The 25,487-nt window shown below is 35.0% G+C and overlaps 1 protein-coding gene across 2 annotated transcripts in view; it reads left to right on the top strand.

The window, feature by feature from the left end:
* Window positions 1–25,487, top strand: part of ITGAV (integrin subunit alpha V) — a 106,467-nt gene that overhangs the window by 47,723 nt on the left and 33,257 nt on the right. For both annotated transcript variants that reach the window (XM_077154383.1, XM_077154382.1), the window contains exons 4-13: window positions 5,081–5,195; window positions 11,073–11,134; window positions 13,013–13,058; window positions 15,722–15,847; window positions 16,739–16,783; window positions 17,379–17,422; window positions 17,508–17,564; window positions 19,642–19,694; window positions 20,109–20,311; window positions 23,969–24,160. In XM_077154383.1, the coding sequence (XP_077010498.1) occupies window positions 5,081–5,195; window positions 11,073–11,134; window positions 13,013–13,058; window positions 15,722–15,847; window positions 16,739–16,783; window positions 17,379–17,422; window positions 17,508–17,564; window positions 19,642–19,694; window positions 20,109–20,311; window positions 23,969–24,160 (943 nt within the window). The remainder of the gene's footprint in view (window positions 1–5,080; window positions 5,196–11,072; window positions 11,135–13,012; window positions 13,059–15,721; window positions 15,848–16,738; window positions 16,784–17,378; window positions 17,423–17,507; window positions 17,565–19,641; window positions 19,695–20,108; window positions 20,312–23,968; window positions 24,161–25,487) is intronic.

Raw genomic sequence — 25,487 nt, forward strand, 5'->3', positions numbered from 1 at the left:
CGTAGTAGGAACTCAGTAAATAATTTTGAGTGAATGAGAAGCTGTCTTAGACACATATATCATTTCTAACTTCCCTTAAAATGTATATTTGTGGGTGAACTTCATAGTTGAATTTAATAACATTCCTATGCCTAAAGTTAAGATTGAAATGATATTAGGTGAAATCATATAAAATTGTAGTTTCCATGTGTCAAAAGTGGTCAGATGTTGGCAATTTCATGTGCTTCCACTTAGTATAATTTAATGTAAATTGGGTGTTCAGTTTCCATTTGACAACAACTCTTTAATGTCTATTTGTACAAAATTACAATGATGAAGGGGTAAGAACTATTCACCTAGAAAGGATTTCAGTGATGATGACCCTCTGGTGATGTGGTCCCCTATTGCTTTTCCCTTAGCAATTCTAGGGGTGGGAGATGAGGATTGATATTTTCCAGAGTCTCCTGGGGTCATCTTGACCACTAGGTAGACACAATCTGAATTCTTTTTAACAATTTATCCATTCGAGTTTTTTCGAGTATCATACCCTGTGCCATGTTCTGTGCTTGGCTTTCAAATGGGATTAAACATACTGTTGTGGTGAAGGACAGGATTCCTGGTGTCATACTACCATGTAATCTGTTTCCTCATCAAAGTGAGGATTGTTCCTGTACTTACCTCTACGGCTTCTGTTAGGATTAAATGAGGTAATACTTACAGAGTGCAGATATACAGTGCTTGGCTTATTACTAAGCCTCGATAAATCTTAGCTATTATTTATTGTATTATGCAGTGGAGATACATGAACAATGATAACAAGTTCTGGATTTGCTCACCCAGTACTCTAGTGGGTGGGGAGTCAGGTCTTGCTTCCTGAAGGAAGTTAACTAGATGAGGGGAAGGAGGTGGGGAAAAGGGCAGAGCCAGGAACTGACTTTAAAAAGGTGAAGAAAACCAGTGAGGTGTCTATAGAGTATATTCCTTTGTTGCCAGAATGTTTTGTTGGAATTGAGGCTGGTTAGAGACGGTGGGTGAGGGGCCCAAGGAGCAATTCCTCAGCTAGCCTGTCCTGTTTATGCTCATTCTCAAGGCGTAATTATTTGCAGTTCCTCTTTTACTCAACAGTTTCCAGGTTGGACCATAAATGATACAGTCAGTTTACTTGTAGTTCATGCTGAGAAACTTTGACTAAGAGGCATTTTGGGAGGCTGAAGTTTTTTATGAACTCACTTTTTTATGCTGATGTATTTTAAAATAAATTATAACACAAAGCCCTAAGACCACTTTCCTACATATTTTTTTAATTGGTCAAAATTAATAAACTCAATAGTAATTACTAATTCTTTAAAGCTAGTAACCAGTATTTATTCAAATTCCCACAAATATCCCAAAAATGTCCTTTGAAGGGTTTTAAGTGGGATTTGCATTTGAAATGAATATAGAGTCTAGTCCAGTCACCTGGACTTTCAGTTGCTGTTTTCATCATATTAGCTGCTACTCTAGCCCTTTAGTGTATAAGACCCCGTTTTCAGAGCTTTGTAAGTAAGCCCAAGAAAAATTTCTACTCTTTTCAAACTTCAAAACTGCAGGCTTGATAACAACAGCTTACATTAGGATCTGACTGAATACACTAGACTCACTTTCTGTTACTTATTAATGCCAAAAAAAGCCCTTTGATTCTTACCACTACTTGCTTAGTAATAACAGTGGCAATCGGTAGCATTTATTCAGCATTTGTTATGTTCCAGGCACTAAGCATTTTGCATGAATTCTCTCATTTAATACTCACCACAGGTCTCAATTGTTAAAATAATTGGTCCAATTTATAGAGAAGGAAACTGACATTTAGAGAAGTTAAGAAACTTGTCCAACGCTACTTATTAAGAAAGTAGTGGAGCTGGAATTCAAATGCAGGCTATCTGATGCCATAGCCTACACTCTTTTTTTTTTTTTTTTAATTTTTATTGTTTAATATATCATATGTACAAAGCAAAGAAAGAAAGAAACAATAATTTTCAGAGCATTCTTCAACATGAAATTACAAGACAGATTCCAGACTTTGTCACGGGCTATCACACCATCCCCTCAGATTTTTCCTTCTAGCTGCTCCAGAATATGCATAGCTTATGCGCTTTGCTTCTACTTGTGCTTTATTAATTAGAAGACAATCTAAGACTTCACTTCTAGTGTTTTCTTTATTGACTCAACATCCTCAACATATCTTAAAGTTTCTCAGTAAGGTAACACACTTTCTTCCCCTACAGTAGTGTCTGGAATACAGCCTACGGCACCTTCCTACGACCTGGCTTTTGCATTCTCTAAAATATGTATCCGTGTTTGTGTGTGCTTAATGTAAAATAATGCTTAAAAATACTTACATCTCTTAAAATCACTAGATTCCAGATCATGAGCCACATTGATGCTGTGGTTTCACATAGCTTACCAGGCTGAATAATGATCAGCATTAGAAATAATGGGTGCTGAGCACTTGGGAAGTACCTGGCATGTGGTAGGTACAGAGTCAATTGTAGCTCTTTCCTCTGCTGCAAAAAAGCAAAAACAGTAACAATAGAACCTTTGTTGTACTAGGGTTGGTTTGCAGCCATTCTTCATAGCTTCCCTTTTCAGTGCATCGTTGTGTCTGTAAGCCAGGGCACTTAGCTTGTGGCTCTCCTGACTTCTCCTGACTCACTTCTGGGCCGTGTATCTTCCTTATACTTTCCCTTTTCTGTTCTCTTGCTCCATAGTGTCATTCATTCAATGAAGTCTTATCTAGCACCCTTTTTTGTGTTATAATCTTACTGCCCTATTGTTGGCCCCTTCTTATCACTCCCCTGCTATCCCAAAGCCATACAAACATTGCATATAAATTCACGTTAGCCTTCAAATTTTAATGACAGTTACAGCATCCTTCTGTTCCTGACAAACTGACTAGAATGTTGGTGGATTACAGACATGCTATTATTTGTCATAGGATTTTTGTCCTGCTTAGTCATGAAGGATGAGGCTACTGAACAATACTTAGAGTGAAGGGAAAATAGTTTTTTTAAGAGGAGAGAGTCCAAACATTTTGGTGTGGTTAGGATAAAAAAATCAAGTAGGCAGTTCTTTAAGTATATGTCAGTGTTATAGTTTATCTGCAAAGCTGCTTTAACTTAACTTTTTAACCTTTTACTAAGAAATTTTTTTTTACATTTTATTACATAGAAGGCAGCTAGATAGATAAATACCTAAGTAAGAATTTACCAAGAATTTTGTTTTTTCAGATCAAATAGTTTTACATTCCCAGCGGTAAGAAGTTTCCCAGAAGTGAATGGTAGCAGGGAGCAGGGGCAGTGTGTCCTAGACCCCCAATTGTTATTGTCTCTAGGGACATATTACTATGACCATACTGTTGTACTTTAGAACTTGTTGGATGGACTAGTAATTCTAGACTATAGTAAAATAAAAATAGCCTAGAACCACTGGTTATGATATTTATCACTATTAAGAGGAAGAAATATTTGCACAGCTGACCCAAGTTTTCAGTAAGTTTAACCTCTTGCTGGAAGTACCTGATGTCTCTGTGCCCCGTTCACATTATGTTCTACCTCCCTCATTTCATAGAAGTTAAATAGAATGTTTAATGAAAATTTATTTTGTATAAGGAACTGGGCCAGAGGAACAGAAAAGAGTAAAACGCTAGCCTGCCCTTACAAAGCTCGTAGACCCAAAGGTAGAGTGAGGGATGGATAAGTTCATAAATATCCCAAATACAAAGAATACAAGTGCCTTAAAGGAGAGTCAGAGAGGGAAGTACATCTGATTGTGTGGCATAGTGAAGGATTTATCTAGGAGGTGAAAATTTCAGCAGGTATATAAAGAATGTGTCGAATTTTAGACTGGTAGTTGTGGCAGTTGAGAAGGGACATTCTAGTGAGAGAGAGGTGCAAAAAAGTAGAAGCAAGTAGATGGAGAAAATAATCCACTTGGAACATCAATTACTTGGATATAGCAATGGTTGCCTGCTTTTAGTTTTTTCAGAATGATTGTAAAGCTCGTGTTGAAGTCTGCAGTGTTTGTGTTTAGTATTTTGCTTCTAAAAGTTACAGAAAATCTGTGGAATTTTTTCTAAGAAATTTAATCGCTAGACTTTTGCTAGATTACTATGCTGTTAAAAAAGTATTATTCTGTCACTTATACTTGGTGTTTGGGTCCCAACCAAGTTTGTGCAAAGCACAGGTCAGTGCCGCTGCGAGACTGAAAAACACACCAGGCACAGAAGCAGACACGGGTTTATTAGGACTTACAGGAGTTTCTGGTGGCAGCAGTCTGAGGGGTGGCGCTCCACACAGGGCCAGGAGTGCAAGGGGCAATATGTCTATGATTTTAGAGCAAAGACATTCTATGTAATATAAGAACATTGAGCCTTTAGTATAACCACTAAAGAGTTTTAAGACCTGATGTTTTACTAATATTAATATTTAAGACTAAGATACAATCAATGCCATCTGGCTCCTTTACATTGTGATTAGATTCTTTTCCCTCTGGAAGGGTTGTTTTCTTTTTTTGAGTTTTGTCCTGATCAAGCAGATTGTTATATGCTTGGAGCATCATTCGTCATTCCTGTTTGCGAGGTGGCCTGGCCTTTGGCTCACCACATTTGGTATTGATATCTGTAACTTTGTAAACAAATAGGTCACAATTTATTTGGAAAGTGAATGAAGAAGGAGTTGCATTCTTTTACTCTCTTCTTATTTAATATATTGTTTGCTTTATAATTTAAGGGTGACTCCTTTTTGCATGAGAGTATTTAGTTCAAAAGTCAATTCAATTTGTGACCTTCAACTGGACATCAAGAAGTGTAATGCCTAAAATAATAAATTTGCTAGCTATTTGGAAAAAAAAACGCAACTTGTATTTAGACTATGTATATGGTCTTCAGAACGTGAGAAAAGTACTTCTTTTTAAAACCCTTCACTGATAAGGAATTCAAGGTATCGAATAGATTTGATTTGTGTTTGTGGATGTTTATAAAGTAATGCTATATTCTGAGATAGATTGTATGAAACACTTGTTTTTTCAGATAATTTTTGTCTTACACTGCCCCCTTTGGTTTTAGGCCTGTGCCCCACTGTACCACTGGAGGACTGAAATGAAACAGGAAAGAGAGCCTGTTGGAACATGCTTTCTTCAAGATGGAACAAAGACTGTGGAGTATGCGCCTTGCAGATCAAGTGTGTATAGGAAATTGTACCATCTTTTATAAAGGGGGTGGAAAGCCTTAGCTTGTTAAAAATATGTGTGTGTGTGTGTGTGTGCATATGTTCTCTGCGAGTTTGCTATGGAATGAAAGTTTATATATAGCATATTTATAGGCATATTGTGATGTTTGTTGGGAACGAAACGAAAAGTTCTGTTAGTGTAAATAAATTACAAATGTGTGATAAATAGGTTTTTCTTGTCTCCCTAAGATATAATCATTGTTGTTTAGCAGTAAATAATAGGTGATTTTTTGAAGCCTGTATTTTTAATCACTATTAATCAAAAGATGTGCAGTTGAGCCTTTCTACCAGAGATGTGGGATTCCACATCTAAAGATTCTGATTCCGTAAGTCTAGGTCACCTGGGTACTTGCATTTTCTCAACAAGGTAGTTCTGATAGATACTAGAGTTTGAGAATCACTACTAAAGATACTGAAAAATTTTAAAATTGTGTCTTAGAGAGCCAAAGCTTATATAGGAAGGTGAAACGCTGAGTCTGATTTTCTGTGCTCTTAGTTTCTTTGTTAAGCCACCACCAACTAGCCCCTTGACCCCTACTATGTTAGGCAACTTGTGACACTGTGTCCAAGGGAGACCATTCATTCTTCAAAATTCTAGGTAGCCCAATCCCCCAGATACCACAAACGATGTCATTAAACACTTATTTTCTTATCCCACGACTTTGATCCTTTTTGTAAGCAGGAAATAAACCTTGAAAGTGAGAAATTACATGATACCCACCCAGAACCCAGGATTATATTATTTGTTCTAGTTTGCTAGCTGCCGGAATACAATAAACCAGAAATGGAATAACTTTTAAAAAGAGGAATTTATAAGTTGCTAGTTTATAGTTCTAAGGCCGAGAAAATGTCCCAGTTAAAACGAGTCTGTATCAAAGGCATCCAGAGAAAGATACTTGGTTCAGGAAGGCTGATGAAGTTCAGGGTTTCTTTCTCATCTGAGACGGCACATGGTGAACACAGTCATGGTTTCTCCCTCAGCTGGAAGGGCACGTGGCAAACACAGTGTCATCTGCTATTTTTCACTCCTGGCATCCTGTTGCACGAAGCAACCCGGGAGGCGTTTTCCTTCTTCATCTCCAAAGCGCTGGCTGATGGAATCTCTGCTTTGTGGCTGCAGCATTCTTTGCTCTCTCCGAATGTTTCTTCTTTTATAGGACTCCAGAAACTTGTCAAAACCCACCCAAATGGGTGGAGTCATGTTGTCACCTAATCCAGTTTAACAACCACTCTTGATTAAATCACATCTCCAGGGAGATGATCTAACTGCAGTTTCAAACATACAGTATTGAGTAGGGATTATTCTGCCTTTACGAAATGGGATTTTGATTAAAACATGCCTTTTCTAGGGTCCATACATCCTTTCAAATCAGCACTATATTTATTAGGGTGTAGTAAAAACTCAACTAGAAAACATACCCTACACTGCACAGAGGACCTTGACAGCTTTAACCTCACTGTATGATGCCATCTGCAGCACCACCTTTACGTTGGCATTTTGTTCATAATACTGTAGTCTTTGTTAAGAGTGTGGAAAATTTGCAGACTCAATTTGTGTTTTAAATTTCTGTTTTGCAAAAAAACATTCCTACTGTGAGAAGTTAATTTTATAGCATTGAAGATGAGCTAACTGTTATGTACCAAGCCTGTAACTTATACCTTATGTAATGTACACACACACACACACACACACACACACACACACACACATTCATTCTTCTCATCTGATAGGTGTGAGAACTAAGATGGAGACATTTGAAAACTTTTTTCCTTCACATCTCATGGTAGTAGTAAGTGTTTGAATGAGGAATTGCATCCTGGTCTGTTTTATTTCAAAGGGATCTTTTCCATGCATCTCTAACAATAGAAACTGCTTTCCATTTCAATTGCCTCTCTATTAAGTACTGTATTGTCAGGCTCTTAAATAGATGGTCAGGTGCAGCAAGGACAGATGACACCAGAGATGTATGCAGGAAAAGTTTTTGGGTACTCAGGTCCTAGAGCAGAGAGGAGCAGCAGGCCCTGGAGGGTCATGGAGGGAACCACTTCAGGAGCAGTGGCTCACCCAAGCAGGTGGAGCGCAATGGGTACAGTGAGCTATGCCTTTATAGTGTTACTCTGGTGGTTGGCCAAGCAAAGTGAGAATTGGGGAGTTTGCATTTTCCCAGCACAAACCCAGGTAGGAAACCAGAGGGAGAAGCTGTTTATCTTGTCCAAGCAGGTATCAGGGGTAGTCCTTGAGGGAGCTAATGATAGGGTCTCAGATGCTGATGCCTAATGGCACTGCAAAAGCCCCTTATGTTCCTAATGGCAGGGTGGGAGATGCTGAAGCAGCAGGGAAGTGTGAAAAGTTCCTGTTTTATTTTAACTCACTACAAGCGCAGCTTCTTTACAGACAGTATGGCCTGCTTTCACAAGCATAGGTTTGGATAATTCCATGAGTACGCGTATGAGGGAGCCTCCTGAAAGCATGCATTCTGATGATGATGCCTGGTGGATATTCTGCCGTGCTAGGCGGGTAGTTTTGGTCATTTTGCATCTTCAGTAATGACTAGTTCTTTTCTAAACATGTTTTTAAAGGATTAAAACCGTGTTTGTGTGATGAATCACATAATGCTTCTACTTATTTGATTTAGGCACAGAAATTATCAAATAATTTTAAACCTTATTTTCTAAGGTATTTAACATCTAAATCAAGTCAAGAACCACGGCCTGCAGGCCTGTTTTTGTACGTAAAGTTTTATTGGAACACAGCCATGCCCGTGTATTTACATATTGTCTGAAATAGGAGAATTGAGTATTAAGAGTTCCATAGTTTCTACAGAGATGTTATCGATCCTAAAGCCTAAAATATTTCCTATCTGGCACTTTACAAGAAAGTTTACTGACCCCTGATCTAAATGATAAAACCTCAAAATCTTTGAAAAAGCACAAAGGGATACCCTTGCCTGTCCCTCCCCACTCCCCCCAAGCAAAAAGGATGCCTTTCTTCCTAATATGTCTGGCTTTCAGTATCTCTTGATCATTGTACGTGCTTTTGGACTCAACCTTTGAAAAATATTAAGCTACCGACAGACCCACATTACAAAGGGTAGCTTGAGAAGTGCTTGAGAAGTGCTCAGGAGAGGGGATCTGAGAACCTGAGTTGTATTCTCGCATCTGGTGATGACCTGCCTGTAATGAGAACTGGTTAGTACTCACTATACTCTTTAAACCAGAAGCATAGAAGTAGATTTTTGAAATGGAGTATGGTGCTTATACCTTGAGCGCTTTTTAGATCATTCGTTTTCATCTTCCACTGTCAGCAGATAGTATAACAGAGAATTAGTAATGAATGTGAAGATTCACTTAACTACTCTGAGTCCACGTTTCATCACTGAAGACGTGCTGATTTGTACAAAGGACTTCAGAGATATGATTGTAGTATTTTATGTCTTCTTCATACTGCAATAAAATATGCAGCCTAATGGTGATAGCAATTTTGTAGGGTCACATTGCTAACTTCTTGATGACTTTACTTGTTTTGATGTGGTGGTAGTGGTAGTAGTTTGTATTTTTTGATTGTTGGTTGGTTTGGTTTGGTTTTTAACTTGAGTTGTCTGGACATCCTGGGCAAGGAACTGTATTCTAGCTATCATCAGTTTACTTTATTGCTGAATAGGTTTGCTTCCATAACCATATTTATGGCCATTCTTGAGTTTACACTAGGCTAAATGTCTTTTTGTTCTGAGTACCTGAGCCATGAATCATATGGCTTCAATATGCTTTCAGCTGTGTACTCAGACTAAGTCTTTTGTTCCCTCTGCCTTATTTTCTCATGATAAAGTTATTTGTACATGAGTTTTTTTTTTTTTCAGTTGTAGTTTCTAGTTGGCTTTCTCTTCTCCTTATTACTTAGGAATTATAAATTATTGATTTAAGATAATTCAATACTGTGATATAGACAGACCTGGGTTCAGGTCCATGCTCTCTTATTTTCTAACTGGTTGACTATGGTCAAATTATTTAATAGTGTCTCTTGTAGGATTGCAAAGATTTTAAAAGATTCTAGATAAAATGCTTAGTACTGTACCTCGTTCACAGTATGGGATTGATGAACCTTAGCTGTTCTTACTAATATAACAATAATAATAATGTTTGTAGTATCATTGTCAGACTTCACAAATATGAGCATTAACAGTCCATATGCACTTAAATGGATTGTATGCAGCATGAAATCTCCTAAATTGGCTTAAACACTCAGTTTAGTATGTACCTGTTAGGAAAATTTTAAGGGAAATTTATGTTTAGCTGGACTTTTTGGGAAACCAAATAAAGCAGATAATTGTACAGTATGGTAATCACAAAAGGATGTCTTTGTAAACAGCCTGAAATAGTTCCCCAGATGCAACTTAAGTAAAGGAAATAAACGGCTGACTTGAGGTTAGAGCAGAATTCCTTAGTATGATTCACCAGACTCTGGAAACCCCAGCCTCACATTTTCCCACTCTTTCTTGGTTAGAAAAATTTGCATTGGAATAACATTACATTCTTGAGGCTATTTTCTAAAACATTCTAAATTTGGATATAAATGTGTAATCTTGGGTAGTTGCCAGGTTTTTAAATTGAGCACAAAAATTTTGATGGGATCATTTGACAGAAATTCTTGGAAGTTTGTCCTATGACTAAAAATAGATATTTTTGGTTCCTATATTTACAAATATAATTATTTATGTATTGTATCATTGGCTACAATAATTATCTGGTAACTGAAGGGTATTGTTTTCTGTTCCTCATCCTCAATAAAACAAGGGGAGGGTTTCAGATTTCATCTTTACTTCTACTTTTGTGTAAAGGATTGCTCATGGTTAAGGTTAATTTAAATTAATTGGCCCATTTTTTCAAAATTAGTCTTCTTTGGTGAGAACTCCAAAAAAGGCATACCTACAAAAGAATAAAATTACTGACTGTCAATTGGAAAATATTTGAAAGTGTCACGCTTAAAGGTGTCAATTTTAATCAGACCCACCTAGGCCTGTTATGAGGGTAGTTTCATATTTTGTTCTCTCTAGAACATTTGGTTACCAGTTCCTGAAATTCTAAATTACTCAAGTTTTAAAACTAGTTTCCTTTTGTTAGCTATAGAACTGAAAAAATGGGGTGGGCCACGGTGACATAGTTCCCGCCTGCCATGCTGGAGACGCAGGTTCGGTTCCCCGTGCCTGCCATGTGGAAAAAAAAAATTATATGTATAGGAAAATTTATTTATTAGAAATGTATATGTCTTTAGTAGTATTTGCAATAATGTAATGAAAACTGAATTTAGAAACTGAGGGTAATAGTAATAAGAATTTCACATTGGAGTCTTTAATTTGCAGTTCACAACTTATTATAGATCAATATAATGAAATCAATATGATGGCCTGAAACTAGTAATTTTTAAAAAATGGAATAAAATAGAAAATATTAGAGTATTGTACATAGCAACAATAATTTTATTTTATGCAATTTTGTTCAGTTTTGTACACACACACACACACACACACACACACACACATTGTGTGCATGTGGGTTGTGGTAAAAAAGAAAGTTTGGATCCCACCATCTTTGGTGATCTTTCCGGTCCCTAATAACTGTTTCTTATGTGAGAAAATGGTGGGTGCTGATAAAAAACATGCATAACTGACTTTATTAGAATGTGATAACATAAGTACCCAAGTGAATGAACAGTCCCATAAACTAGTACATTATCTCATGATTATAGTGATACCAGATTTTCTCATGTTTTTGCTTGCTTGTTTGTTTGTTTTGAGGGTTGTGTATATATATGTATATATTTTTTAATTTTAGAAAATATTGATGCTGATGGACAGGGATTTTGTCAAGGAGGATTCAGCATTGATTTTACTAAAGTAAGTTCTCATTTAAGACTGAATGAGATTTAAGTCTACTTGTTGTTCAAACCATATAAATTGATCAACACTTCACCCTCCTTAAAACCATTCCCTATTTTCTGAAAACAGCAAATAAAGATGACCCATGTGTTTTGACAATCTTTGCCTTGTATCATTCCCACCATCCCTGGGAGGCATTGCTTACTTGAAATAGGGAGACATCAGATTGGAATGGAGGAAAGTAGAGAATCTCCTCAGTAAATGATTTAGTATTAAATACAAAAATTTCAAGAGATGGATTTGTAGAATATTAAAGTGTTCTATTTTGAACTAAAATTGGTTTCTCACAAAGGCCATCAATGAGAGCTTTTTATGAAGAATTTAGTTCCATAAAAGCTCAGAAACATTCATTTTTGTCATCTGTTATGGGCCTTACAGGCACCAAGTGAAACTGAAGAAACTGTAACTGTAAGAAATCTCCTATGCAGGGCTGTATGGTATTCCATTTTTAACTAAAATGATGGACTGTTCCGAGTTGATAATTTTAATTATTTTTGTAGAGTAAGAATTCCTTTTATATTTTCAAAGTAAATTATCTTAAATATTTTTCTTTAAATAATGTTTTTTTTATAATGTATAGGAACATTTTGAATAGTTTCTGTCACTCAGCTCAAGCATATTAATTGCTTTTAGTGAAGTCTCAAGAATATATTGGTTAAAAGTAGAACTCCCACAATGTGGCTTTCCTTGAAAATATGAACTACGAAGAATGTTTTAAATTTATGAGAACAACAGAAACTATAGTCCTGTGATTCAGAAAAACTAATAAAGTATAAAGCATTTTCTTATCTTTTTTTAAATTGGTATTTCTTCTTTAATTAAACTTTTTTCTAGACTATTAATTAACTCCCTATACTAGGGAATTTATTTTTAATTGGCTCAATTTGATATTGAATTACTCATAACTCAAAAATTAAGGAAGTGAACCAGACATAAGAGTATATTAATAAATACTCGACTTTAAATTACATGTAATACTTTTAAATAGGTGTAATTTTAAATGAAAATTGTCCCAGTTTTCTGGTCCCATGCCTATAAAGTATAATCATAGAAGTATTCTTACACCATGAAAATCATTGCTAAATTAACTGCTCAGTTTCTTAAAACCATTTCTGATAAAAAGGTATCATTTTAAGGCAGACAAGTTATAAGTAGCTTTACATAGTCATAGGCAGGACTTTGTCTTTTGAAAGTTTGAAAGGGGTATATGTGCATTTGGAGGGGAAAAAATTATTTACCTCCAGTAAGACATTTCCAAAATATTGTACTCAGATACTAAATATCTTGAATTAGATTTTGATAAAAGTAAGAGATACTGGCCAAGTATAATATATATAGTTTTCAAGTGTAAATATACCCTAAAAATTTTACGTTCTGTTTTCACTTCTGTTTAGATCTGCCAGAACTGAAAATGATTTTCCTTTAGCAGAAGAAAAATTTCTACAATAGTTTTTAGAATGGGCATTTGCCTGTGTGATAACAATTTTAATACATAAAATTAAGGAGCAACCTCTTTTCCTTATTTTAACTTACTGTATTTTGCAATAATTCTTTATACCAAGTATACAAAGCAATTGAGTTGCAGAATTTTTCTGTGAAAGTCTGTTTTCATAGATTAAGTGAATGTATTGTAACATTTCTTTTTGTTTTCATTGTATTTTGTAACCACTGAAAGTGAGATGACTTTGAGATTTGAGATTTAAGATTTTCTTTCCTTTAACATGTACATATATATATACATGTATATATATATTAAAAACTTTTATACTTATTGCATTGTTTCATTTTTAAAAACTTGTTTTAAATACATATTTTTTGTTGTTTGATTCAATTTAGGCTGACAGAGTACTTCTTGGAGGTCCTGGTAGCTTTTATTGGCAAGGTAGGTTAAAATTTTAAAAATTATCCAACAGTGACTGTGTGCCTCTGATATTTATGGCTTATTATGTACCTGTGAGATTTTTCAAATTATTTGAAAGAAAGAAATAGGAAATAAAACTCAAATGTATAAAAATCTATCTGTTGGGCGGGCCACGGTGGCTCAGCAGGTAAGAATGCTTGCCTGCCATGCCAGAGGACCCAGGTTCGATTCCCGGTGCCTGCCCATGTTAAAAAAAAAAATCTATCTGTTAAACAGTTTAAAAAAGAAAAAAAAACTTACCATATGTGTGTGTATATATTTCTTCTAGAAAATAAAATTAATATTTTTAAGTAAATTATGAGGTAAACTCATAAAGTGATTTTAAATGGTTATTTTTATTGTTGGCAGTATGCACTTTATAAATCAGTCCACAATTTTCTCATAGGAACCTTCTCCATCTCTGTACTCTAGAGGACGTGATGAAAACACTAGGGGAGTATGTGGGAGCTGATTAGGAACTGGCTTGTAATAGGCAAATCATGGCATGCTCAGAGTTCATGGTTTAGAAAAGTATCTTGGCTCATTAGAATATTTAAATGATTATTTTCTTATTAATTATTGACATCAAGCATGTTCTCTTTTATTATTTGGGGGCTTTTTTTTTTAATGGAGGATGTATTAAGTTTTTTAAAAATATTAAACTGGCATTGACAAAGATAAAAGATGACTTTCTTAAATATCTTGAGAGGCCTAATTATTAAGATTTTTTTTTGAGCAAATGTATGACAGACTGTTATTTGCTGACAAATTGTAAATAAATAACTAAACCTCTGCTTATTTTATGTTTCATTTTACCAAGAGATACAGTTATTTAGATAATATTTGACAATTATTTTTAGCTAAAAAGTGCCACTTTCAAGATCAGAGCTCTGCTTATTAGCATTCTGATATTCTGACATTGCCAGTATTTGGAAGAATTGGAAAACCTTTAACTATTTTAATTTGCTAGTACTTTCTAATTCTAAATTTATTCAGTATTACATTTACTTGATTTTTTTGTAGGAAAACCTATGCTTACTTTTTACTTTATAGAAAAGGGATTGTAAAAAAAAAAAGGATCTTCCATAGGATGGAAGATAAATAAGAAGAAATGAGAGATGAGAATAAGCGAAAAGTTGAAAAGGAAAGATAGAAGGAAAGAGAGAAATCAAAGGGCAAGGATCAGTATGTAAGGCATACTAAAACTGAGAACTTTGCATTTCTATGCATTAAACATCTATTGGGAAATGATTTAATTTCAGAAACATTGTAATTGGATGTTCCAGCTTTTAAACAATAACAAAAACAGTTCTAATGTGCGTAAGAAAAAATTAAAGGACATATGAGAAAATGGGGGCTATTAATATTTTCAAGTTACATATAAAGCATAAACTTGTTTTTCTTCCTTACTGCTGGATGTCGTTGTGTACACAGGAAGGGCAGGACATAACCGACAGGTGAGCCTAAGGACCAAAACTGTCAGTCAAGGAAGCTGGATTTTGTGATTCTCAGTCAGGACTGCTTGTTAGCAGTCCCCTTTTAAGAGGTATAGCTGTGAACACGTTTAAATGATTCTGAAATTTTAAGTATGTTAAATATTACACAATGTCTGTATGTATTCCTATTTATTATAGGAGAGATGGATACCATTGATATTCTGTTCATGGAGTTTTATTACAAATGGCCTGTAAATTTTTAACTAAAGGCTCAGTGAATGGGTAGAGAATATTTTGTTTTTATGAGTTTAAAATAGGTAGGTTGCACCTTGGATAAATGTTAGAATTAATTATTCTGTAGTTTTCAGAATAGTCACTATAAGAATAGAGAAGATAATGATGTTATTCTATCTGAAAGAGATAATGAATTTTCCTGTGATCTTTGATTCAATAAATATTTATCGACTTTCTGCTATATGTTAGGTGCTGTTTGGGCACAGAGGATAAATCAATTAAACAAAGTGTTTCTGCCCTAAAGACGCAACCTATGTGAATGGACAAATTGGAACAGAATTGAAAACTAGAGCTATTATGAATTTCTTCCTAAAACAGAAGAAACAAATAGATTCTTTTTCTCATGTTATGGAGATGACAATTGATAAATAAATCTACTTTTATTTTGGGGTAGAGGGAGGATAGTCTGATATTTTGTGTAGTTATCTAGATTTCTTGTTCACCTGCTAACTTAAGGTTGTGAAGAAAGGTAAACTAACCCATGCAGGTTGATTTCATAAAGGTGAACAAAAAACTAGTTAAAATCAGTTGAACCATTTCTTCTGATTATAAAGCTAAAAGGAGTTGTTTCAGGTGGTTTTTCAAAGTTGTAATGGTTGGGAAATAGTCCTTGATTTTGTTACTGCATTTATTTAACATTGATTTTTAGTGAATTAAAACAAATTCTGAAATTCTTAATTGTTTTTCTTTAGCAGAGACTCAATTTTAAATTCTGGCTTCAGTTGAAATAATTGTAAGTGAAAAAATAATATCAAAGTTCACATTTTGTATTTTCAAAGAGAGTTATTTAAGGCTAATAAATAGAAATGCTAATATCTAACATGTTGCTTCCTTGCATGCAGGTGCCACCCATCACCTGGATCATGAAGTTCCTCTTAGAAGGTTACTATTTATTCTGTTTTGTTTTGTTTTCAGGTCAGCTCATTTCAGATCAAGTGGCAGAAATTGTATCTAAATATGACCCCAAAGTTTACAGCATCAAGTATAATAACCAGTTAGCAACTCGGACTGCACAGGCTATTTTTGATGACAGTTATTTGGGTAGGTAAAACCAAAAACATATACTCATTTTCTAATAAAGTTGTGCTGCATCTGACCTGTGTTTGTGTGTAATATATTAAAACTTTTTTAAAAATATAATGAACATATAATTTCAGATGGTTATCATGTACTTAGGTGATATTATTTGGCAATAAATGAAATTTAAGAGTGATTGTTTATATAATAATAATATCTCATCTAACATTTAACATAGCAAGTAGTTAAGGTGCCCACTGTGTTCTGGACATTGCTCCAAGTGCTTTATCTGTATTAATTTACTTAATTCTCAAAACAACTCTATGAAAGTGTACTGTTGTTTTTCCCATTTTGTGGATGAGGAAACTGAAACAGAGTGGCAGGTCACTCACTTATAACTTGGGGTTCTGAGATTCAGACCCAAGCAGTCTGACTCCTGAACTTTTATCTGCTCTGTTAAACTACAGTTTTGACCTTTAACAGATGTACTATATGTTTTTCTTTTTAAATTTCTTTCTTATTTATTAAACCAAGTCACACATGACAGAAATAGTATTTTATTAGTTGAGAGAATCTCTTATTTGTTGCTTCCTAGTGATGAATTGCAAATTTATCCTGTGTTTAACCAACTTTTTATAATGTTATTAAAACAGTCTGATTTTCTGATAGTAGATAATCCCGACTATTTAGCTCAATTATTTCCTTTAAGATTCATTTATATGAATCTCTCTCTCTCTCTCTCTCTCTCTCTATATATATATATATATATGTATATGAATCTTATCCCAGGGAAAAAATATTAACTAATTAAAGGATTACTTGAAAATATGTTCAAGGAAAGTTGACTCATCAGTGTGCTGACTGTAGGCAATCGTTCCTGCCCTCATGGAGCTTTACCTTTGGTTCCTCATTTAGGTTACTCTGTGGCTGTCGGAGATTTCAATGGTGATGGCATAGATGGTATGGTGCTCTTGAACTTTATTAAACCCTTTTTAAAAAAAATTAAATTAAGCATTTGAATTAAATTAATTGAATAAATTAATTGAAATTTTAAATTAAACATTCAAAATTTGCAACAATTAAAGAATTTTGAAACCACTGTTAGGGAATTTAACATGAGTAATGAGGGAGACGTTAGTGCACTGACAGGAGTCAAAACTCAGTCTGTGTTGAGTTTGTAGCCACTAAAGTGGAGACAGCTGCTGTCTGCCCCAATCCCTTCCCCTTAACCTGCTACTTTCCAGCCTTCAGCACTTCAAGTTATTTCTTCAGCTGAGGGCAAGCATGCATTTATTTGAAGGTCCTAGTGATGTTTCCTTATTTTTTAAACATTGAATCTCATAATTAAAAAATGCTGGGGCTGTTTATAATGGAATACCAATTAAAAAAATAATCACTTGTTTATTTTCTACTGAAATAATAGAACAAAACAAGCTTTGTGATATATCCACTCCCTTTGCGGAGTCCTGTCTTGGTCTTAAAAATGAGTAATTGTTCTCGGTGCCTGCCCATGCAAAAAAAAAAATGAGTAATTAAAGTTTTTTTTCTCCCCTAGACTTTGTTTCAGGAGTACCAAGAGCAGCAAGGACTTTAGGAATGGTAGGAAAGTTAAAGGTGTTTTTGAAAATCTCTAGGTTATCTTATATTTTACTGTATTTCATATACTTTTCTTTTTCCCAAACAGGTTTATATATATGATGGGAAAAACATGTCTTCCTTACACAATTTCACTGGTGAGCAGGTATGCTTTTAAAATAATGTTTTTCCTCTTGATCCATTGGAGAAACTTTGGGAAATAACGAAAAATATAAAAACCAACCATAATCCCATCAAGCAGCGATATCATAATTATCATATTTATGTATCTTTTCACTTTTTTGTGTGTCTATATAAACATAAATTGGTTCACACCCTATTTGAAAATTTTGTATCTTGCTTCACTTAACATTTTATCATCAGCATTTCCTAATGTTTTAAAACTTTTCTTGACAATATTTAATGCTTAATGATTCCATAATATTCAATATTCTTGATACAAGATGGGCTTTAAATATTTCGCCTTTGTTTTCATAAAAGTAATTTGCTCAAGCAAAAAGCCTTTTGAAGTTGCATGTTATGGCTGTTCTTTTGCTTGTTTTTAGGGAATTCACAATAAGTTGCACACATACGTCACACACACAAAACCACAAGAACTTCCCTTTTCTTTGCTGATGACTTTGAATTCTCCTTTAAGGCATGAGCCATGTCTTTTAATTTTATTAGATACATTATACAATATGGCACAGATGTGTGTAGCATAAACACTATAAGCAAACTTCACTTATTTGTACTACATGCAGCAAAACATTCTTCCATTTCAGTTTAAAAGTTATTTTTTAAGTACTACACATTGTCTGTAAGTACAGACTTCTATATGTTCTGTATTGTGTCTCAAAGGTGTAAATTATTAGCAACAATAGTCACCTTCTCCTGCCTGCCCTTGTGCAAATCTGTGGATTCTGTTATATATAGGCAGTGACTCTTTCTTTATTCTTCTACAGCAATTGGGGTTAGTGGAGTGGAGAAGGGTTTTGGGTTAGGGCAAACCCAGAGCCCTTGTGTCCTCTGTGCTCAATCTGTTTGTGTATTGCATTGAACAAGGTGTTTATCACTGTAAATCTGGTTCCTTGTTTAGGGAAATTGAGAAACTTCCTTCTGGGGTTGTTGTGAAAATCAGATGAAAATGTTTCAGTCTAGTACCCATGACAGAACTTGTCCCAGGAACCCAGTAAATGCCACCCTTTCTTTACATTCTGAGAGAATAAGGTCCAAGAATAGTATTCTGTTAAACTCTAATGAATACATTAACCTGGCGCCCCAATCACTCATATGCTCTGAGCTTGTCAGTGGACACAGGACATGACTTTCATTTTCTTAATTACACTGTATCTACCCAAAACAGGTAATTTAGGAATCTCCCTCACTATTCCCTCCTGATATCTCAGTTAATCAAGTTTTGGAAGCCGGGCTAACTTTTCTCTTTTGATTTGTTGACTCATCTACCTTAATTCCTTTTTAATCTGTCATCTCCTAGTTTTGTTTTGCATGTTGGGGTCTCTTTAGAACTTTTCGTTTTCACATTTATTTCCAGCCAACCTGCTCTATCTGAAATGGCCAGCAGTTTTCTGTGATGAGAAAGAGTTAGCCCTTTACTCTACTTGTAATAAGCCCTTAATAAACCCAAACATATTTGTACTGTGTGCAACTCAAAAGGAAAAACCACCTGGGAAGTAATCATCTGAGATGAGAGATAAGAACTAACTTTTTTCCATGTCTTTCCAAACAGTGATTTCTTTAGAGGAGGAGGCAGAGGATTTCCACATTGGGAGAACCAACTTTTGGTTAATTAATAATTAGTATTATCCTCGGTTCATATCCTTATCATAACTTCTTGGGTTCAATTAAATACCTGTGACTGTTTTCTGATAGTGTGCCTCTATCGAGCGTGTTTTGGCTAGTGGAGGGGAAGGTGAAAACAGGTTAGGCCTGGGAAGGGGAGTTGATTGTACTTGGACTTAAGTGGCATTTGTTGAAGTCATTGAAAAGATAGGAATGATCTATTTAGAAAATATTTTGCCTGTAAATCTGGGAAAATAAACAGGCCTCATTTCCTGATTGTCATTGTTTGGTAGAATAAACAAAAGAAAAGAATTTTGGATTTAAGCATCATATGCAGAAGATAAAAATAACCCTTTCTATTTGAAAAATGCACTATAACTGTTAATTATCTAAACTGGTTGGATGAACTGTGACCATTTTGTTTTCATCTTCTTATTTAGATGGCTGCATATTTCGGATTTTCTGTAGCTGCCACTGACATTAATGGGGATGAGTAAGTTTACAAAAATGTTTCCAGATACCGTTTTCTCTTGTGTTTATAAATATTATACTGAAACTAAAGAGTTTTTCTTCTGTTTCTCTCTCCCTTCTTGCTAATCTTACTTCTATTTAAGGAGCCAATCTGAACAACCTTAATCATGAATACTAAAAAACCTCTATGTTGGTCTTAATTTCTTTCAATAGATTTATCATCAAAGAATAGAGTAATTATGAATGGTTCATAGTTTGTAAGCAGAGCTAAAGGATGGCTTAAATTTGAGATGACTGCTATGCTACATTCTGACTGTGAGAGATGTGGAAAGAGGAAAACTGAGTGTTTATAAGAAAAATTATTAATAGATGAGAAAAATGGTTATTATTTGACGGACTTTGATTTTGCTTTGGTAAAGATATTATACTCTTCTAGTTATGCAGATGTGTTTATTGGAGCACCGCTCTTCATGGATCGTGGCTCTGATGGCAAACTCCAAGAGGTGGGCCAGGTCTCGGTGTCTCTGCAGAGAGCTTCAGGAGACTTCCAGACAACAAAGCTGAATGGGTTTGAGGTTTTTGCAAGGTTTGGCAGTGCCATAGCACCTTTGGGAGATCTGGACCAGGATGGCTTCAATGGTAAGATGAATGTTCAGCGACTGTATGTTTCTGGTTTGTTTTCTCTGTCCATCTGGAAAAATACTACAACCCCATCTGTAGAAGTTCACTAGAAGAAAATCTTCTTCCTGGGAAAGCATTGAGTGTCAGGGAGTGATAAACCAGGTTAAAAGACAGGTTTTTTTTTTTCCTTAAAATGACAGCAAAATTTTCAAAAATTGACTTCCACGAGTTATTATTTACCTAATTTCAAATCGATGTTGGAATAAACTTTCTGGAAGGAACCTGTCACTCCCATGGAGCCTGGTGCTAACTAGCGATTTTCTGCGTATGTCTGTGTCCTGTTCAGTGTCAGCGCCCTCTACTGTCAGTTGGCTGCAAGTATAAGTGCTCCCAGTCACATTGGACAGTGCTGGTTTGCATACCTCATGCACACAGCAGAAGCAGCGGAATGACCTACAATTAACATTTTTAAGGCCGTAACTTCATTATGGCTAACATTCCGAAAGAGGTTGTAGCTCCTTTCATTGGGGGAAGGAGGACATGTAAAAGGTAGAAGCCCTCTGTTTTATTATAGTCTCATTTTAATAGGTGTAGATACCTTTCAAAAACAAAGTTGGCTTTTTAATAGAACGCTTTTCAGAAACATGAAATATAGAGGAAAAATTACCAAATATGTAAATACTATTAGAAACTTTTCTGGAAATCACAGTGAGAGTTGAGCTGTTGGTTTGTTTTTATAATCCATACCTTTATGGATTATAATAGGGCAATTATGTATATAGGTATAATCCATACCTGTATGGATTATAATTAGGGCAATTATAGTCTCCAAGGTTTTATCCTAAATTCTTATTGTCCCAAATAGATTGTGAAAATAATGTCTTTAATGAAAATGATCTGAGCTGTAATTATATAATTGTAGGTAATTAGCAATTAGTTATAACCTGGATTTTTCTTATTCGTACCTGATGACATTAACTCCTTGTGCTCTTGTTCCTAGTTGTGCTTTGTCCACTCCCTCAGCCCATTCCCCAGAGGGCAATGCTAAGTAGTACCAAGAAGTGTATCAAAACAAAACAATAAAGTTAGACTCTGAACTTTTAGATAACCCTGGGGTAATTACATACAGTTTTCATTAATGCCCTTCAAGAAATGAGGAAAAATAGAAAAGAGTAATTAAAATGATTAAAGAAATAAATAGATCGTGTGAAAAAATAGGGCTATGGATTGAACAATCTTTTTAACAATAGTGTCATCTTCTGTTGGGGAATTATTATATTTTTTAAATTTATTTCTTAGAGCAGTTGTAGGCTTACAGAAAAATCGTCTAGAAAGTACAGCGTTCCCATATATTATCCCCACCACAGTCTTCCCTGTTATTAACCTTAGTAGTAGTGTATTAGTGTGGTACATTTGTTTAACTGATGGACCAATATTGTTAGAATTTTATTAATTAAAAGCTATAATTTGTATTAGGCTTTATTCTTTGTGATGAGTTTCTAGAAAATGTTACTGTAGTAAAATATATGCAACATTTTATGTTGTATTTTACCCATTTTACTCACTATCAGGTATACAATTCAGTCGTGTTAATCAATGTTACTGTTGGCACTATCCTTTACCAAAACATTTCCCTCATTCCAAACAGAAACTCTGTACCAATTAGCGGGGAAGTGTATTTTAATAAACACTTTCTTGATACATGTATCAATTTTGAAGTTATGCTTATCTTTTGAAACTTAACGAATAAAAGAAGTACTCATAATTTAAATACTATGTCCTTAAAGAAATAATTTTGAACTTATACTAATTCATTCAACAAATTCTTGATTGGTGCCTGCTATAGGCCAAACACTGTTCTTGGCACTGAAGATAAGGGGATAAAGCACAGCTCGTGCATGTCCTTAAGGAACTCAGTATTCAGTAGGAGCAACATATATGTAAACAAACATTACAATGACCATTGAAGTATCTGAGACCTACCTGGGCATAATGGCCTCATAAAGGATGAATGATCAATATGTCTTTGATGTCTCATTGAGGAGTCATAAAACAGGTGGAGTGTATTAAGGAAACTGATGTAATTTGGTATGGCTAATGCTAAGGCCTGTGATAAGCAAGATAGACACATCCTTGGTCTCATGAAGCTTGAATTTTGTGGAGAAGTCATGGAGTAAGTAAGAGAATAACGGGAAGATTCAGAAAGTGATAAAGGTAGTGGGGCTTACCTCAACCCCCAAGGAAAGGCAGTGTAACATGATCTAAAGTCCCTGGGGGTTAGGGATTCAGGATGGGGTTATGCGTTGCTTCATATGGTGGATAGAGAGCTCTCTAAGGGACGTCATTTGATCTTATGATTTGGACAGACAGAAGGAACAGAGCTTGAAGAGCTCTGGAGCAAGAGCTGTTTAGGCAGCGCAAACAGCAAGTTTAAACCCAGAGTTTAAAGTAGCTTGGCATGGTTAAGAAACAGAAAAAAGGGCCAAGGTGCTGGGAAGAGTGGTGAAAATAAGAATGTGCAGGTGGGAATGAGGTTTGCAAGGTAAGCAGTGATTAAACCAAGTAAGGTTTAGATTTTATCCTAAATAAAGAATGAAATAATTACAGGGTTTTAAGAAGGGAAGTGACATGATCTGATTAACATTTGGCAGTTTCAAGGAGAATAGATTATAAGGGCCAAAAGTAGAAGTGGGAAAGTACTTTTAGAAAGCTGCTTTTTATTTTTTTAGGGGTCCAGGCAAAGGATGAGTTATTTGCCTGTGGTAGTAACAGAAAGAGAGAAGCAGACATATTTGTAATATAGTTTAGAAACAGAAAAGGTCAAAATGACCATTTAATGATTTTTTTTCTTAAAAATTTCAAATATATTTGTTTACATTATTTCTATACAAATTGAGCAAGATCAAATTGAAATAATAGGGGGTGCAAGGGTAGTTCAGTGGTAGAATTCTCGCCTGCCATGTGGGAGACCCAGGTTTGATTCCTGGTCTACGCACTTCCCCAAAATACAAACAGGCAAAACAAACAAACAAAAATCCAGCAAATGGCACGGCAATAACGGGATACTCACATGGAAAATTAATGAAATGTGAGCCTGCTGTACTGCATACAAAAAAAAGAGAAAAAATAACTTTCACAATTCTGAGTCAGATTGACTTTGCCCCAAAGCAACAACACATCATGCCTAAATAAATTAACAAAATTTAATTAATTAACACTAGGATCAAATTAACACTAGAATTTTGAGAGCAGGAATTAAACTGAGATAAATCTTCTGACAATCCTCCCCACCCTGACCCTACTTCCATCCCCACTATTTTAAAGATGAGACAGCTGAGGGCCAGAAATGTTTACGTAATCTGTCCAAGTTCTGAGCCAGAATATGGGGCCCCCAGTATGTGGCCTTCAATTAGAGACCCGTTTCTCTTGGGTCTCCTTGCTTCTGAATAAAGTGTACCTTACTGAACTTAAAATTTACATTTATCATGATAAGTGGGTTCTGTAGGTATTAGGATCGTCTCCATATGTATCATTATACTTTCTAAAGGCTTTTTCGTCTCTCCCTCCTTACCCTCTTCCCCTTATCCCTCCCACTTTTGCTCTCCCCTTCTTTTCTTTCTCTCTCCTTCCTTATTTCTTCTTCTCCTCCCCTTTGCTCTCCTGTTCCCCCAACAGATATTGCGATTGCTGCTCCTTACGGGGGTGAAGATAAGAAAGGGATTGTTTACATCTTCAATGGAAGGTCATCAGGTTTGAATGCAGTGCCATCCCAGATTCTTGAGGGGCAGTGGGCTGCTCGGAGCATGCCACCAAGCTTCGGCTATTCAATGAAAGGAGCCACAGATATAGACAAAAATGGATATCCAGGTACTTTCCTGTACATAGATTTTTTTCATCCTAATAGCACATAACATTGCTGCTGTCTTGGTTTATCTAAATATAAAAGATAAACCAAGATAGCAGCAATATTGTGTTTTTCTATTTCTATTCACTGTTTCTATTCAGTGTGTCAAGTATTAAATTAAACCCCTACTATTTTCAGGGCACTAGTCTACAACACTGAAGGGGCTATAAAGGAAAAACAGCTCTGTTTCCTGGGAGCTTACAATGTAAACTCTAATGAAAAGTCAGAAGAAAATATTTTTAAAGTAACAACAAAAGATAAATGCTCATTCAAGCCATCTTTTTTTAATGACCTAGTGTGTATATAAACCTACTGATCATTGTGAATTTTAAGCATGTGTTATTTCTTTAAATTTTCCCAGTAAGCCTTGTGAGGAATGTAACCAGGCCCAACTTATTATTATACCATGTTTTAGATGAGAAAAGAGACTGAGAAAGGTAATTTGCTCAAGGTTGCCAAATGGTTTGAGCCAGTAGAAAAAGAATAGGCCTGTTTCCAGGACAATGTGGGTACTTAAAAATTGCACTTTTGAGTATCATAAAAGATACATGAATGAAGAGTATTCTTTTCTTTAAATGAAATATAATGCAAAAGTTTAGATTACCTTTGTTGTTGAAACAGGTTTGTGAACTCAACATACAAGTATGTTGACGTGCTTCTAGGAAAAGGACATGAAGTTGATTATCTTATCTGCAAATTAGTTTTATTTCAAAAAGATTTTCTTATTATAAATGCAGTGTATTTGTTACAGAACTTTAAAAACATGCAGCAAATCCTGTCTTTCCACTCTTTTCTTATGAATTCATATATACATTTTTTAACAAAATAAAATTATGCCTTATGTATGTTCATGCCTATTTTATTCACTTAAAGTATCATAAACATGTTTCCATGTTAATTTTCTTCTAAACTGAGAATTTTATTATTATCAGTCTTTCAGATGATAGCTCATTTAACCTTACTAATGGGATTTGTATCTTTCTATTTAATTCTGGTGCATACCTCTGATTATTTCCTTAGGGCAAAATTCTAAAGTTGTGACATAAAAGGTGTGCACTGTTTTTTTTTTAAGGCTGTTGATAAACATTGTCAAATTACAACCCCACTCCCTCCCAAAGAAGGTTTGTCAGCTTTTTTAAGCAATCATTAAGAGCTATCATTTTTCCACACTTGTGCCTACACTAGGTGTCATCTTTTCTTTCTTCTAAAATAATTTTAGCTGTTTGATAGTTGGAAAATGTTGTTTTGCTACATATTTTGATGATGAGTGGCATTTTTGTTTATTTGCAT

The sequence above is a fragment of the Tamandua tetradactyla genome, chromosome 3 (assembly GCF_023851605.1).
Source record: "Tamandua tetradactyla isolate mTamTet1 chromosome 3, mTamTet1.pri, whole genome shotgun sequence".
Classification (NCBI taxonomy): domain Eukaryota; kingdom Metazoa; phylum Chordata; class Mammalia; order Pilosa; family Myrmecophagidae; genus Tamandua; species Tamandua tetradactyla.